Raw genomic sequence first — 13,852 nt, 5'->3', positions numbered from 1 at the left:
ATGCAAAAAAAATAAAGACTAGCCTGCCCCAAAGAAATTTTTACATTAATTTAGCTTATAAGAAGAGGATATGACAGCACAGGAGACAGGTTTGGTGTGGGGGGCGGGGAAGGGGAGAAGGTGGTACAAGTGGCAGAGCAAGACGACGAGGGTGAACACAAAATGGCCGTACAGTTTGTTTGCAGCCTAGCTCAAGCATCTTAAAGGTTACAACGGCACGCTTCGTTTTAATACATATAAACACTATAGCTTACGCCTTGAAGCGGTGAGCTTTGAAAAGGGACTTAGGTGGAGAGAGGAGTACAGGGAGCTTATAGATAGCCACATGGAAGAAGGCAAAGGACAGAAAGGGGCATTCAGTCAAGAAGCATGTGATGGGGAGGAACAGGAGCAGAGGTAGAAGGGGCGTATATTGTGGAGAGCCTTGAAAGCAAGGCTTGAGGAACTTGAATTTGGTTCAGGAGGCAGAAGGGAACCGGTGGGGGCATTTTAAGAGGGACTGAAAGATATTCGTAGCATTGTACTAAGTAGGTATTTTCTTGGCACTGAATACAGTGTTTTTGCCTTCTGCTATTTTCAATATCTAATGGCCCAACCCTAGCAGGTGCCCATCCAAGGCCAGGAGGGCCATGCAAAATCCAGATTGTAGCTCTACAGGAGGCCAGCTATCCAGAGGGAAAGCCTATATGCTCCAACGAACAAACATCATCTCTGAAAGGGCATGTTACAGAACCATCCATTAAGAAAAGAGAATCTAAGCCATAAGAGCAGCAAATTCCCCCTGCTGCACTCCTCTCATCCCATGCACCACCTTCAACAAGCCTCAGACTGGATTAATTAGTGTACGGCAACCAGTGGAAGGATTTAAAAGGGCACTGACATGGGTTTTTAAATCATTTAAGAAACATTACTTGAAAACTGCTGTTTTAGAAGCTCCTGCCCCAACTGCCAAAAAACAGATGGAGACACTTCCTCTTTGAACGCCAGTCAGTAGCAAGCCACAACCACCAGGCCATTGGTCCTTTAAAACTTCTCCAGCAGAGTGAAAGTCAACAAATCTGCTGCCCTATACTATAAAGACCTTGGTGGTATTGCCACTGAGAGCGGGGACAGTTTGGACTGTCATATTAGGATGCTGGTAATGGGAAGATAATTTTCCAAGAGCTCCAAGTAGTGTCTCAGACTCTTGAGTTCCTATTGGCCAAGTACAATATAACAAACAGTGATAATACAAGCTTCCCTACAATGCCAACTCTCAAACGTAACCTGAAAGGATCACCTGTAGAAAAAAAGGTCATTCTCTGTGTTCAGTCAACCCTGGCAATAACAGCAGAGAGGCCAATAAAGGTGCCAGTTTTCATAAAAAACTAAATGTGAATACCCTACGTACACCCGTGTGTGATGTGAAGCTGCAGTAATAATGTGTATTGTATTGCAATGAGGGGCTGTCCATTTACGTAATGTTTTTTTTTCTCTCTCTCTCTCTCTCTCACTTCTCTCAAAGTCAACTCCCTGTTTTTCTTCATACCACACGTTAAAGATTTCAAAGTTACCTCAGTGGGGGCTGGTGTACTGGGGTTAGCACTTTATGAGCACGTGAATCGCATGTGCCCAAATGAGAGTACAACACATTACCTGTTTCCTTAAGTCCTGAGCCGATCTATGAAGAGGGTGGTGGTTGTTAGCAGTGAGCCCTTTCGTTGAGGAGCCAGTATTTGTAGTAGGATGGTGATTAGCAGCAGCCTGGTCTTTTCGGCTCTCAGCCCTGTGTTCACTGTTCCTCTCCTTCCCCGATGTGGTCTCTTTGCTTTTGTGTTTATGGGTAGTTTCTTTCTCCTTCGTTGACTTGCTGGACCCATTGAAGACTGGTAGGTGAGAAGTGGAGAAATAGGGGTTGGGTGTGAGAAAAAAAAAGAAAATATATTTGAAACCAGCTTCTTCATTTAAAAAGCTTAAAAAAAAAACCTTTAAGCTGCTGTCAGCATTAGATGTTTAGTAGGTGCCTCGTTATATATAAATCAAAATAAAGACAAATAAAAAACTAGAGGGACTACCAGGTTACATTTTGTGTACCTATAAAAACAGATTTCCTGAAAACAGCCAGGACCTTAAATTATCAAAAACAGACAGAATTTAACATTTAAATTAACATTCACCAGGTATATTCCTGTTTTCATTGTCTGAACAAATACAGACCAGCAAATTTCATGTTTGTTTATAGTTAGGGTGACCAGACATCCTGTTTTTAAAGAGACAGTCCCATATTTAAGCACTCCTGCAGGTGTCCTGACTTTTTCTTAAAAATGGGCAAATTGTCCCGTATTTTCCGTCCCTCCCCACCCCCCATCAGTAATGGCAGGTCCTGCTGCTGGCCAGAATCCTGCTCACCAGCCACCTGCCCACCAGCGGTGAGTTGAGGGGTCCAGTGACCAACAAAGGGGGTGGGTGCTAAGCTCCCAGGGCAGGGGTTTAGCACCCTCTTCTCACACATACAGACACTCGCCTTGCATCCTGATGCCAGGGAGCACAAGACTGCTCCCTCCCCTGTTGCGCCACTTCTCTGGCTGGGCTCACTGAAGCCATGTAGTCAGGTTCCCTGGGCCCTGGCGCACAATGCATCCTTAGTAGGATTGCCAGTTTTGGTTAGATGTATTCCTGGAGGTTTCATCCCATGACATAATCTTTAATTCCTGGAGACTTTAGGGCAATCCTGGAGGGTTGGCAACCCTAATTCTTAGGGTTTAACCCCTTCCTGCCTGTTCTGGCTTATGTCAGTGGCCAGCAGCATCCTGGAGGTGTTAGCTGCCTTTCCTTAGTGTGTGGGCAGGAAGTGACTAGCTGCCTTTTTTTTTTTTGTTTGTTTTTGGGGGGAAGAGAATGAGTTTTGGCAAGACACAGGCCAGGTCATTCGCCCCCACAGCTGGAAGCAGCTCCTGTCCCTTCGCTCCCGCAGAGGGCAGAAAGGCTGCTACTGGCCACATTCTGGTGTGAACCCTGGCAGAAATCGCGCGGGCGGGGGGGTGGGGGGGGAGGGGGAGGGCGGATATGACCCTGCTGTCAGCCACACACCCCTGCCCCTTGAGTGTGGGGCAGGGGTGTGGGGGGGGGGGGAATGTCACCATTCCCATGTGACCCCTATAGCCTTAAAGATAAGAAGGTAAATAAAAAGGGACTCAGTCAATTAGATGTTAATTTGAACGTCTGTACTGCATAGTTCTGGTTGATTGCCGTAGAACTCGCTTGTATATGAGTAATTTTACCAGGTATCCAATATTCAGCATAGAGAAACATGGTCACCCTATTTATAGTCAGTTTCTAATCAGTTTTCTGGAGTTACACTGTTGGGATTACAAACACTATAGGAGAATGGTGTTGCTTTAAAAAGAATTGTTTCCACTGGAATTTTTAAAAATTATGGAACTGTTTCTTTGGAGAATATTCTAGTAATCAAACAACAAAAAAGGCTGTTGACCCAAACTGACTCAACAATTTCCCTTTAAGGTGTTTTCTTAGAGCAAACGTGCTGCAAATAAAAAAGATTCCTTGATTAAGAAAGAAAAGGAACTAATGAGATGAGAAAATTAATTACTTTAACACAAAGATACTATTTAGAACATATTTTAAAAGAGATTCTGGGCACACACCCCTAACTACTAGTGTTATCTGTTTGAAACACTTGCTTATGTGAATTAAATGAAATGCTTCTCCTAAAATGAAAGCTGCACTACTGCTTTTTCTCCTCAGTAAACATGACGCATGCTTGCTATGCTTTCCATTAGATCCAGGACGGGGATTTCAGATCCACCTACACACGTTCTCTATTACTTTAAACAACAAACAAAATCACACCCTTAGTGGACAGAATGATGTGCTTCTAGATCTAGATTGCCTCAATGCTGACTGCTTTCCCTCCCCCGCCCACAGCACATGTTCAATGTGTCACGAATGGAGTGGTTATTTGGATTATTTACCAGGTTGGGTTGTGGTGGTAACATTCAAGAAGATGAATGTAAAAGTTTGAGGTCAGCTGGGTAACTTCATTCTTACATCCTCTGCACCTCCCATTTCCTGGGGCACAGAGCAAGTGGAAACTACTGTTATACCAAAAAATATTGAAAGGATGATCTCAGGATTAACAGCATCAGACTGAGACGCATAAGATCTGAGATGAAATCCTGCTGCCACTGAAGTCACTGCAAGTTTTGTCACTGACTTTGATGGAGCCAAGATTTCACCCCTGGTTTCTATTCCCAGCTCTGCCACAAACTTCCTGTGTGACTTTGGGCAAGTCCCCTAGACTCTGTGCCTCAATCTCCCACTTTGTTAAACGGGGGTGATAATACATCCCTTTCTCTTAGGAGGTGTCAGGAGGATAAATTTATTCTTACTTGTAATGAGCTCTAAGATCAGATGGAAGGCACTATGAAAACGCTACATATTAACCAAAGAGGATTTTGCAGAAATACTGTGGGTTGTTTTTTGTTTTTTTTAATAAGATGCATTACACACACAATGAATTTTTAACTCTGTTAAACATGTATTTCCTCACTGGATGCAAGTGCATTTACACTCAGTGGGAACAAACTGGGTTTACTGCATAAATGGTTCTGCACACACAGAACCATAAGTCAAAAGATAAGTTTTCTGTATCCCGTTGCCATTTTATATCTGCAAATTACTAAACAAAAAACATAGCCAAAAAGTCAAATTGTGTGCGCGCGCGCGCTCTCTCTCTCTCTCTCTCTCTATATATATATATGAAAAGCGTGAACAAGAGACAAAGTATATTTTGTACTCAACAGATCATTAATTTTAAGTGTCGTGGGAACCCTGCCAGTTTTACCCTTCTCAGTAATTATCTTTTGTCTTAATTTGTAAGATTCTTGAAAGCGGGAGAGGGAGAAGTAGGAGAGAGGAAAAATATATTCATTCTCACAGGAAAAGCTTAAGCCCTGAAAACATAATAGAAAAAAGAGAAAACTGGATGCAAAGCAGTCCTAGTCATACCGTCCCTAATTAAAACAATAATTGGTATCAGCCTCTTTAAAGATCACTATTAATTTCTTTGAACAACACTTAGAACTGGTATTGTGCCCATATATAAAACACTACTCTAATAATGAGTACAAGTAAATATACCTATTTGTATACAAACCTCTCAAAGTTAAATTAGGCTTTAATGCTTCAAAAAAAAAAAAAAAAACATTTACAGTAAAGATAAAAATTCTCATTCTGATCTCACCAAGTGAAAGTGAGAAGTAAATCCATTCAAGTTAATGCAGTTACACCAGTGTGAATCAACAGAAATGAAATGGGACTCCGGCCTGAAGTGCTGACAAAAGGTCATTTCTATGAAATTATAAAAGTATCACCATATGAGAAAAATAATTAAAGGGGAAAATCATATTGTCAAAGTGTCTTTGACTAGAAGAAAGCAACATGCACTTGCCTAAGAAAAAGAAAACTAATACTACCGAGATTAAATCTCATTTAAAACAAGCCAGCTACTAATTCCTTGTATCAGGCTGTCTGTTTTGAGAAAGTAGGAAGGTCACACCTTTATAGCTTATCTACACAAAACTGAATATACATATTTATTCATTACAGTGACAGTGTCTGCCATCCCAGAAATACTCATCTGCCTGCTAGCTAAAGTTCTGCTTTTCTTATACACCTCTACCCTGAAATAACATGACCCGATATAACACGAATTTGGATATAACGATAACATGGTAAAGCAGTGCTCGGGGGAGGGGGAGGCTGCACACTCTGGTGGATCAAAGCAAGTCCGATATAACGCGGTTTCACCTATAATGTGGTAAGATTTTTTTGCTCCCGAGGACAGCGTTATATCAGGGTAGAGGTGTAGCAGTTTTCTTACTAAGTGTACTCCCAACTGAAAGGATGGAAGAAAAAGGTTTCAGTCTTGAAGTTATTTTCTAAAAACACAATTAAAGGAAAAACCTTTTGGAGTCTTTAATTATTATGCTATTATAAGCAAGCAGGTCTGTTCTCCTAAAAGAGACTTTAGTTAAAAGGCAAGTAAGAGAGAGAACTATCCCCAAGCAATAATAAAAACCTCTATAGGCAAATTATTAATCAATGCATATAATTTCAAACAAGACGGTTCAGAACCATTTAATCTGATGGATCTGTGAACACCTATACTCAGAATACTGTTTCCCTAAAGCAGTTTGAGAAACATATGGAGTGCATGCAACTCCCTCCTCTAAGTCAGTGGTGATGACCAAATGTGCGAAGGAAACAGAACCCTTAACTCAAGCCTTGTCTACACTGGGGTTTTTAAGCCATTGGTATAGCTGCACCGGTGGAGAGCCTTAGGGTACATGATTTTCACAGGTGCAGCATGATTTGTACCAGCATGGCTTCCCCTGGTTCAGCTCTCGTGTTTGTATTCTGAGCATACGTAGTCACAGAAAGGTTCAGATACGATGACTTTCGGCTGTTGTGTTTGAAACCTGTCCCACTACAAATTGCACTGCACTGGTGTAAACTGTGTCCACACTTGAGGTTTGACTGGTACCACTACAATGGTGGCTCAAAACCCCATTACAGATAAGGCCTCGGTTCTTCTCATTACTGGAGATAAATTACAGTTGAGAAAAACTGCCGCTTACTGAGTTTTTAAAATTTACTGCACTTTTTGCAACACTTTTTCTAAGAAAAGTCCTTAAAAACTAACACATACCCAAGTTTGCTACGCCACAGCCAGCCACCAGAGCTGCTTTGCACTGTATATGAGGATAGCTAAACTCAGTCTTATAAATATTTAAAACACTAACTAGTTAGGTTCAAGCTACAGCTGGCTCTGTGTATAGCGCTTTCCCTCACAAACACTGCTTGGGCTTATCCTACCCTATTTTTACACTTGAGATACTGTATGAATGTATTGGGATGATTGGTAGGAAACCTGTTTGTGGCAGATTTTCCTATGCACTGGTATTTTGAGGATAAGGCAAGGTACAGCAGAGCCTGTGCTGCATTAATAAAATGAATCTATACATTAATATAATTGTATTTAATAAAGAATAATTATATATATATAAAATCAGGAGGGGAAGAGGGGTAAAAAGGAGAAGTTTTATTCTGGAGAGGAAAAGGGAACCTCAGCAATTTCCTGAACAGGAGCTAGATATTCAGATGCACACCTCATATCGTTACATACATCTCTCCCCAAACACGATGATAATAAATATAAATTGACTGCCTGGTACTAATTCTGCATTATTATACAAAGACACCCCCCCTCGCAGAAATTCATTTTTAAGTCAGTGTGTCTGAAAACATTCATTTGGCTCCCAAATAGCCTTAAAGGACCAAACAATTTTAAAAGGTTTTCCCCTCCTGCATGAACTAGAGATTGTGGGATATTCACCCAAATCTGACTATTTTTAAAACATTTTCACAAGTTTTCTTTAGGTGACATATCTCCAGAGTTGTACTGAGCATTTCTCACAAACTCACTTTCTGACCCCACAAATTCTTCTGTGTCGGTTTAAGGAGGTACTTACTACATCATCGGATGCTGAACGGAATAAAATAGGATGGCATTGTTGTACATGTACCTCAACCCTAGCTCAACTTTATCTAAAGTGTAGGTGCACAATTCCATGGTAAGATTTCTTGCTGCATTCTACAGGTTAAAAGGCAGTTGTAGTGGATTATGCTGTAAGTTTCTTGCAGCCAATTATGTCATTTAAAACTATGTGTAAACAAGTATGTGGTGGGGGAGAGGGAGGAATGTTAATGATGTAAAACATTTTTGTTTTTCAAACCTTCAAAGCTAAAATGCAGAGTTTTGTCCTATTCTAGCACCTACCTCACTATTCAACTCACCTATCCATCATGACCAACAGATGTCAAAAGGGTCTCATCAAGTAGTGAGTCCATATAACATTAGCCCATGTGAGGTAACAAGTCTTTCATTCTTTTTCAGTTTCAGGCTCCCCTATTCCTTTCTTCAGGTCATGAGGCTTTTTGGTAGCTGAGATACAAGAGTCCCAAACTGTGCTGTCTAATTTGCATATTTAGATATGCAAAATACTGCAGAACTGGTAATTTTCACGTTACAAATATTTTTGCAGAAAAATTACATGTGCAAAAAATATGTTTATTGCAACAATTACTGGTTCTATGGTATTTCAACAAAAGGCTGCAAATCGCACAAATAAGTGACAACTCACTTTCTAGGCTAGCACCTTGTCTCTAAAATATTCTTGGTCTATACTGGGGAAAACAGATATGTTTCTATGGTTTTTTTCCCCTTGTCAAGACAAATCCAATGGTCTGTGATAGAAGTTGTACCTAGGGTGACCAGACAGCAAGTGTGAAAAATCAGGACGGGGGTGGGGAGTGGGTGGGGGTGAGAAATAGGCACCTATACAAGACAAAGCCCCAAATATCGGGACTGCCCCTATAAAATCAGGACATCTGGTCACCCTAGTTGTACCTCATGCATATATTCTGAAATATAAAATTCAGTGCAGAACAAAACTGAGTAGCATAATTTGCATTCAACCACACATTCAGGATTCCCATGCAAACATTCAGAAATACTGACATTCACAAGTGATGCTACTTATGGCATAGCTCACAGGAACAATACACTGAGTGATGCATTGAAATGAAGAATAATAATCACCCCCTGATCTCTTAAAGGGAATTTGTTACTATGAGTCTGTATATGTACGGAGAATCATTTTGCTAAATTACCCATTGCAAATTGAGAACTGAAGTGTTCTTCAGTGTTTTTCTTTTTTCTTTTCTTTCTTTTTTTTAAATAAAGAAACAGGATGCCCTAAAATCCAACATAGTATTTGCAGCGATGTCTCCTTGCCTAATCTACATTAAGAGTGAAAATGTATTTGCCAGAAAGGTTTTTAAATGTAACCCTTCCAAGAATAGTTTTTTTCTCCTCTGCCCAAAAGCCCTAATAGTAACAGTTTTACAAACCATATTCTAGACACATTTCAGAACATGGTTTATAACTGTTTCGGATACTGTTAGGCCCAGTTTGCACTGGCCAAGGAAATAGTTTTTATGGAGAAAAGTTGAGGTTGGATGACTGAAGCATATTGAGAACAAAAGTAACCTCAGATAAGGGAGTGCCACATTCACAGTTCTCTCCGTTTTTGACAATTTTTTTTAATTGAGGTCAGAAATACGGAATCCTGAAATCTTTACATTTGAAGAAATTAGCCAATCGCTACTTTAAACTTCTTAGTTTGCTACAAGAGAATTGTTGTGATTCTCCCATTTTGGGGAGTTTGCAAACATTTTAAACACATTGCACATCTAGGCACTGCCAATTATGGAGGTATGTGCTCAAGGTCAAAATGAGTGAATGGTTCAGCTGAGATTAAAATTCAGTCTCCAGAACTTCTGTTCTAACCACTGCAACACAGAAACTCCTTTGTTTTCCATAAATTAATGCTGAAATTCACCACAAAATTCTATATGTATCAGGAAGCCTGAAGTTAAAAGGCAACCACATGATTTTAAAAGAATAGAAAGACCATTGATGCACATTCTATACATCTATTTCAACCATTTTAAAATATTATAACAGCAAGAGTGATTATTTTTTTTATTTCACTAAAGATTCATCTGGTCTCTTAGCTGGTAAGATAGTCTTTGAAGTCAGCTGCAGAGTGGAAATCAAGTGATTCAATTGATTAGTTTTTAGCTTTCACCATTTTAACCCTTGGTGTGAATCCTAAAGCAATTAAAATCACTCTGACTGGGAGCTCAATGCCACGTTTAGCTTTAGGGCTTACTCAAAACATCCCACACACACACACGAAAAAAGTCATTGGTATTTTTCAATTTGGTAGGGATTTTACAAACTATATGTAGCACTTGTTTGTGCTTTAGTCCATGAACATGAGATTTACAAGAATTATCACTTTTATTCTATGTTACTGTTCACAAGCAACTACAAATTCTCTCCTTTAGAGGAAATGCTGCTACGCTCATATTAACCAATCTGCTCTTTTGTCTGGCTCATCTTGCTGCTACACATTCAAAAATAATTTAAAGTTCCCATAAACAATACTAAGACAAACTGTATCTGGTGTGTATGGTGACAAATTACTCCACAAGATGCACCTGAAACTGTACAAAGGACTCCTTTTCACCAAATATTAATGTCTGACCAAAACAAAAAGCCAGGAAAAAAGACTCCAAGTCTTTAACAGGGGCTGCTGCAAACTCATTTTAACATCTGCTAGACTCTCCCCTAATCAGTTAGTGGTACCAATTTTTAAAAGCACAGCTCCACCATTTTCCCTCGTGGCAACTGCACCAATCTCTCAGAAAACAGTTTAACCACAAAATTATTGCTGCCTGCACTTTGATATTGCGTCAGGGACAATGCCTATCATCCTACTGCATATTTCTCTCTCCACTCTAGCATGAAGGTTTGGGGGGGGAAGGTGGAGGAGGAAACACTTATCTCCCTATACATTCTCCTACTTTATATCACAGCTAGATATTCACAGTGTGATGGAAATACCAAGAAAGTGGGAATATAACAATACACGTAATAGTGCAGCAGGGTAGGAAGAGAGAAGCCAATTTACTCATTCCTCTAATACAAGTAAAACTAATTCACATGTATAAAAGTTTCTAATGTGTGTGTATTTTCTACTTAGGCAGCACCACTGAACAAAAGACTCCACAGTTTACAAAAACATACAAATAGTCTGTAAGAACTGAGTACACAACACATCATATTACTGCTACAGGCCAGTACAATCATCGTGGTAAATGATCATGTTATCCTGGAAATTTAATGGGCGTCCTGTATTTATTAGGAAGCAATTATTTGACACTATCTAATGACACTAATCAAGCTTTGAACCTTTGCTGCTTTATGTCACAGCAAAGGTTTAACATTTTCAGGCCTATAGTGTTTGTCTACACATAGTACTGTAAAAACAAAAGACTAATCCATTAAAAATTGACTCTCATGCTAGATTAAGCTCAACTGGGGCAGCCATTCCCATCTGCTTTTGCGTGTGGTCTCATTTGAAAGAGACATGACAGCAACAAATATGACAGACACTGAAAACTTAAGGAACTCTCAAACAAGGTAGCTTTTAATACACAAAGCACCGCCTGGGGGAGATTACCTTTGACAAAACATTTCACATAATCCCTCATGTACTATATAAAGGTCTTCAGCATAACTATTAATGCATAAGCCTCACTTATATTGACTCTGATTAGTGATGAAGAGTATCAAATCAATATTAAGGGTGAAAATTTACACCCAACTGAGGGTTCAGGTGTGTCTGGTTTCAAGCTAATTTCAAAGTGGCTGCACTTCAGGGAATTCTCAAAGAAAATGTGCTAATGTACAGTAACCCTTCTGGCACAACATACGCAGCATATATTTAAAGCCCTGCATCTTACAGAGCAGAGAGTCTCATTTGCACTATGCACAATTCTGTACTTGTTAATTCTGCACTTTGATGGAAGGTGTAAAGTTTGGATCCTACAAATCAAAGGTGTTCAGATTCAGGCCTTTTACAACACTAAAATTGTTGCTAAAAACTTGTGAACTGTAGTATGGCCAGGTATCCTTTTCCCTTCTATTTCTGTGCAACTGGCCCAAAACCAGAGAAATAAAACTTACCCTTCACTTAAGATGGTTATAAGAAACACAAAGTGCCACACCTAAAAAAAGGCCTAATAGAGTATACCCAGAAACTAGTGCCCTGGGGAGGGGGGCAGCGGAGGGGTTCCACTGGTTTTGTGACCAGGTGGGTGGATGCATGCATGAGGGAAGGCAGAACACGCAGAAACTGAGAACACACAGAAGAGAGTGACAGAGACAGAGGCAAAAAGCAAGAAAACCAAGAAACAGCCTGTAAGCATAGTGTGGCCCTGGAAAACAGCTAGAAGGAAGATGTTTGGGTCTGATGCTAGCTAAAGAGGCTTGGGTGGCAAGCTACAGAATTGCTCCTTTTGTTCTTGGTTCCTCCTGCTTTTGGAGAAGCAGAATTTTGTACAGTCCTTATAAATAAACCAGATTGCACCAAAGTACCAGACTCCATCCATTTCTACTTCCAACCAGAACATCCCCCGAGTCCTGAACTTTAACTAGCTGCTTGGGTCAAGAAGAGGCAATACCACCTTTGATCCTACAAACAGTTCCTCATAAAGAAAATTCTTGTGCAAAATGGGAATGAGACAGCAAGAAGCAGAGAAGCCTGGATCTCCTAGTGTTTTCCTCAGAAGGAAGAAAGAGCAAAGAACCCAGGTGCAGCCAGCAATGGCCACTTCCCTGGAAAGCCGGCTGTGACAAGGAGTTTGTGCCCTTCTGCAGAGAAGAGGGAAAGGATCCGGCAGACATTGCAGGGCCAACTCTTCATAGCAAAGAGCTGTTGTGGAAGGGAATGGGGAAATACAGAATGTGTTTATTGTGGTGAACAGCCCTGATTTAATATAGGGCAATGCTGATGTCTATTGGACCATGTGGGCTTTGGTGGTAGTGGGATATGGCAGCTAAGGTTTTTTTCATCCTGGCTAGTAGGCTTAGTCCTGAGGTTAGTAGGTGTTGAATACATGTTGTGGTGACACACACCGATTAGTTTATCTGGATATGACTGACAACCATATGAAGAAAATAGATTGTGACTAATGCACGGCTGATGATATGCAAAAAAAAATAAAAATGTAGGGGTGAAGTCCTACGTTACTGACAAGGCTAACACTGCAGCTTAGAAACTCAGCTGCAACTGTGCTAGCAACATCTAACATCTGAAATTAAAATGCTCCCTCTTGGATATATTTTGGTAACATTTATTGATTATTTTGGTTTTTATATTTAAATTAACAACATTAAATTATTCCAGATTAAATATTTAAGTAAAGGCAGCTAGGAAATGCCAAACAACAGCACCAGGGATTAGCAAAACTGTTTTCACCATATAGCTCTAACCAGCTCCCTGGCTACTCATTTGTATTTCTCCCACAGACTGACAGAATTGCAGCCTCTAGACAGAAGCTGGATAAAAGGGAAGATGCAAACCATTTTCATAGTATGGCCAGTATCAGTTTTCTCCCAGATGTGAAGTCACTGCAGGGCTGAGAATATAATTCAGTTCTTAGAATTCTTTACGAGGCAGCGTCCCCCGCAACCCCCACCCTCTCTTCTCAACTGTATGCTGCAGGAAGACAGACAGAATGATTTAGGACCTACCATGCCCATTTGGAACATGCTTGTGTGTTTTTCCTTTCCTGGGGGTTGACTGGCATGAAGATGAAGCATTGTTTGTGGCTGCCTTTGTATCCTCTGTCTCCTCATCCTCTTCTTCATCCTCCTCCTCGTCCTGAGAGCTTCCAAAATATACCATGTTGCTGGGCAGCGCTGGAGAACCTGATCATTATGAAGAAAAGGCTCATTAATGTCATTCCATTATTCCTCTGAGCTACCAGCATTAATCACAACCTAATTTAGTGTTAAACATAGCGGAAAGAGGAGGTCAGACTAATGCATGCCTTCAGTTTTAGTAATGCTATTACAAAAGGGATGTATACAAAGGCCACACTTCCAGACTCTATTACTAAGTTAAACCAAAAAAAAAAAGTTATTCTTAAAAGCCCAGATTAACAGTCCTATTTATTCAACAAAACACTTAAGCACATGCCTAAAGCTGAGCATGTCTCTAAGTGCTTTGCTGAACAGTGGTGGTCTTAACCACGTGTTTAAATGCTTTGCTGAATTGGGGCCAAAGAGTATGGATAAACTAACCCATAGGCCAGGAACACTTTGAAGTAATAATACTTTGTATTTATAGTGCTTCCCAGCTGTAGATCTCTAAGC

General features: G+C 40.3%; 1 protein-coding gene across 1 annotated transcript in view; it reads right to left on the bottom strand.

Annotated features, from left to right (window-relative positions):
• JARID2 (jumonji and AT-rich interaction domain containing 2) overlaps window positions 1-13,852 on the bottom strand; it is a 315,297-nt gene that overhangs the window by 48,895 nt on the left and 252,550 nt on the right. Inside the window, exons 5-6 of the mRNA XM_045005897.1 lie at window positions 13,229-13,405; window positions 1,636-1,865 (exon numbers count right to left, since the gene is read on the bottom strand). Coding sequence (XP_044861832.1) covers window positions 1,636-1,865; window positions 13,229-13,405 — 407 coding nt within the window. The remainder of the gene's footprint in view (window positions 1-1,635; window positions 1,866-13,228; window positions 13,406-13,852) is intronic.

This window comes from Mauremys mutica, chromosome 2, assembly GCF_020497125.1.
Source record: "Mauremys mutica isolate MM-2020 ecotype Southern chromosome 2, ASM2049712v1, whole genome shotgun sequence".
NCBI lineage: Eukaryota > Metazoa > Chordata > Testudines > Geoemydidae > Mauremys > Mauremys mutica.
This window is presented reverse-complemented; position numbering and strand designations above follow the sequence as displayed.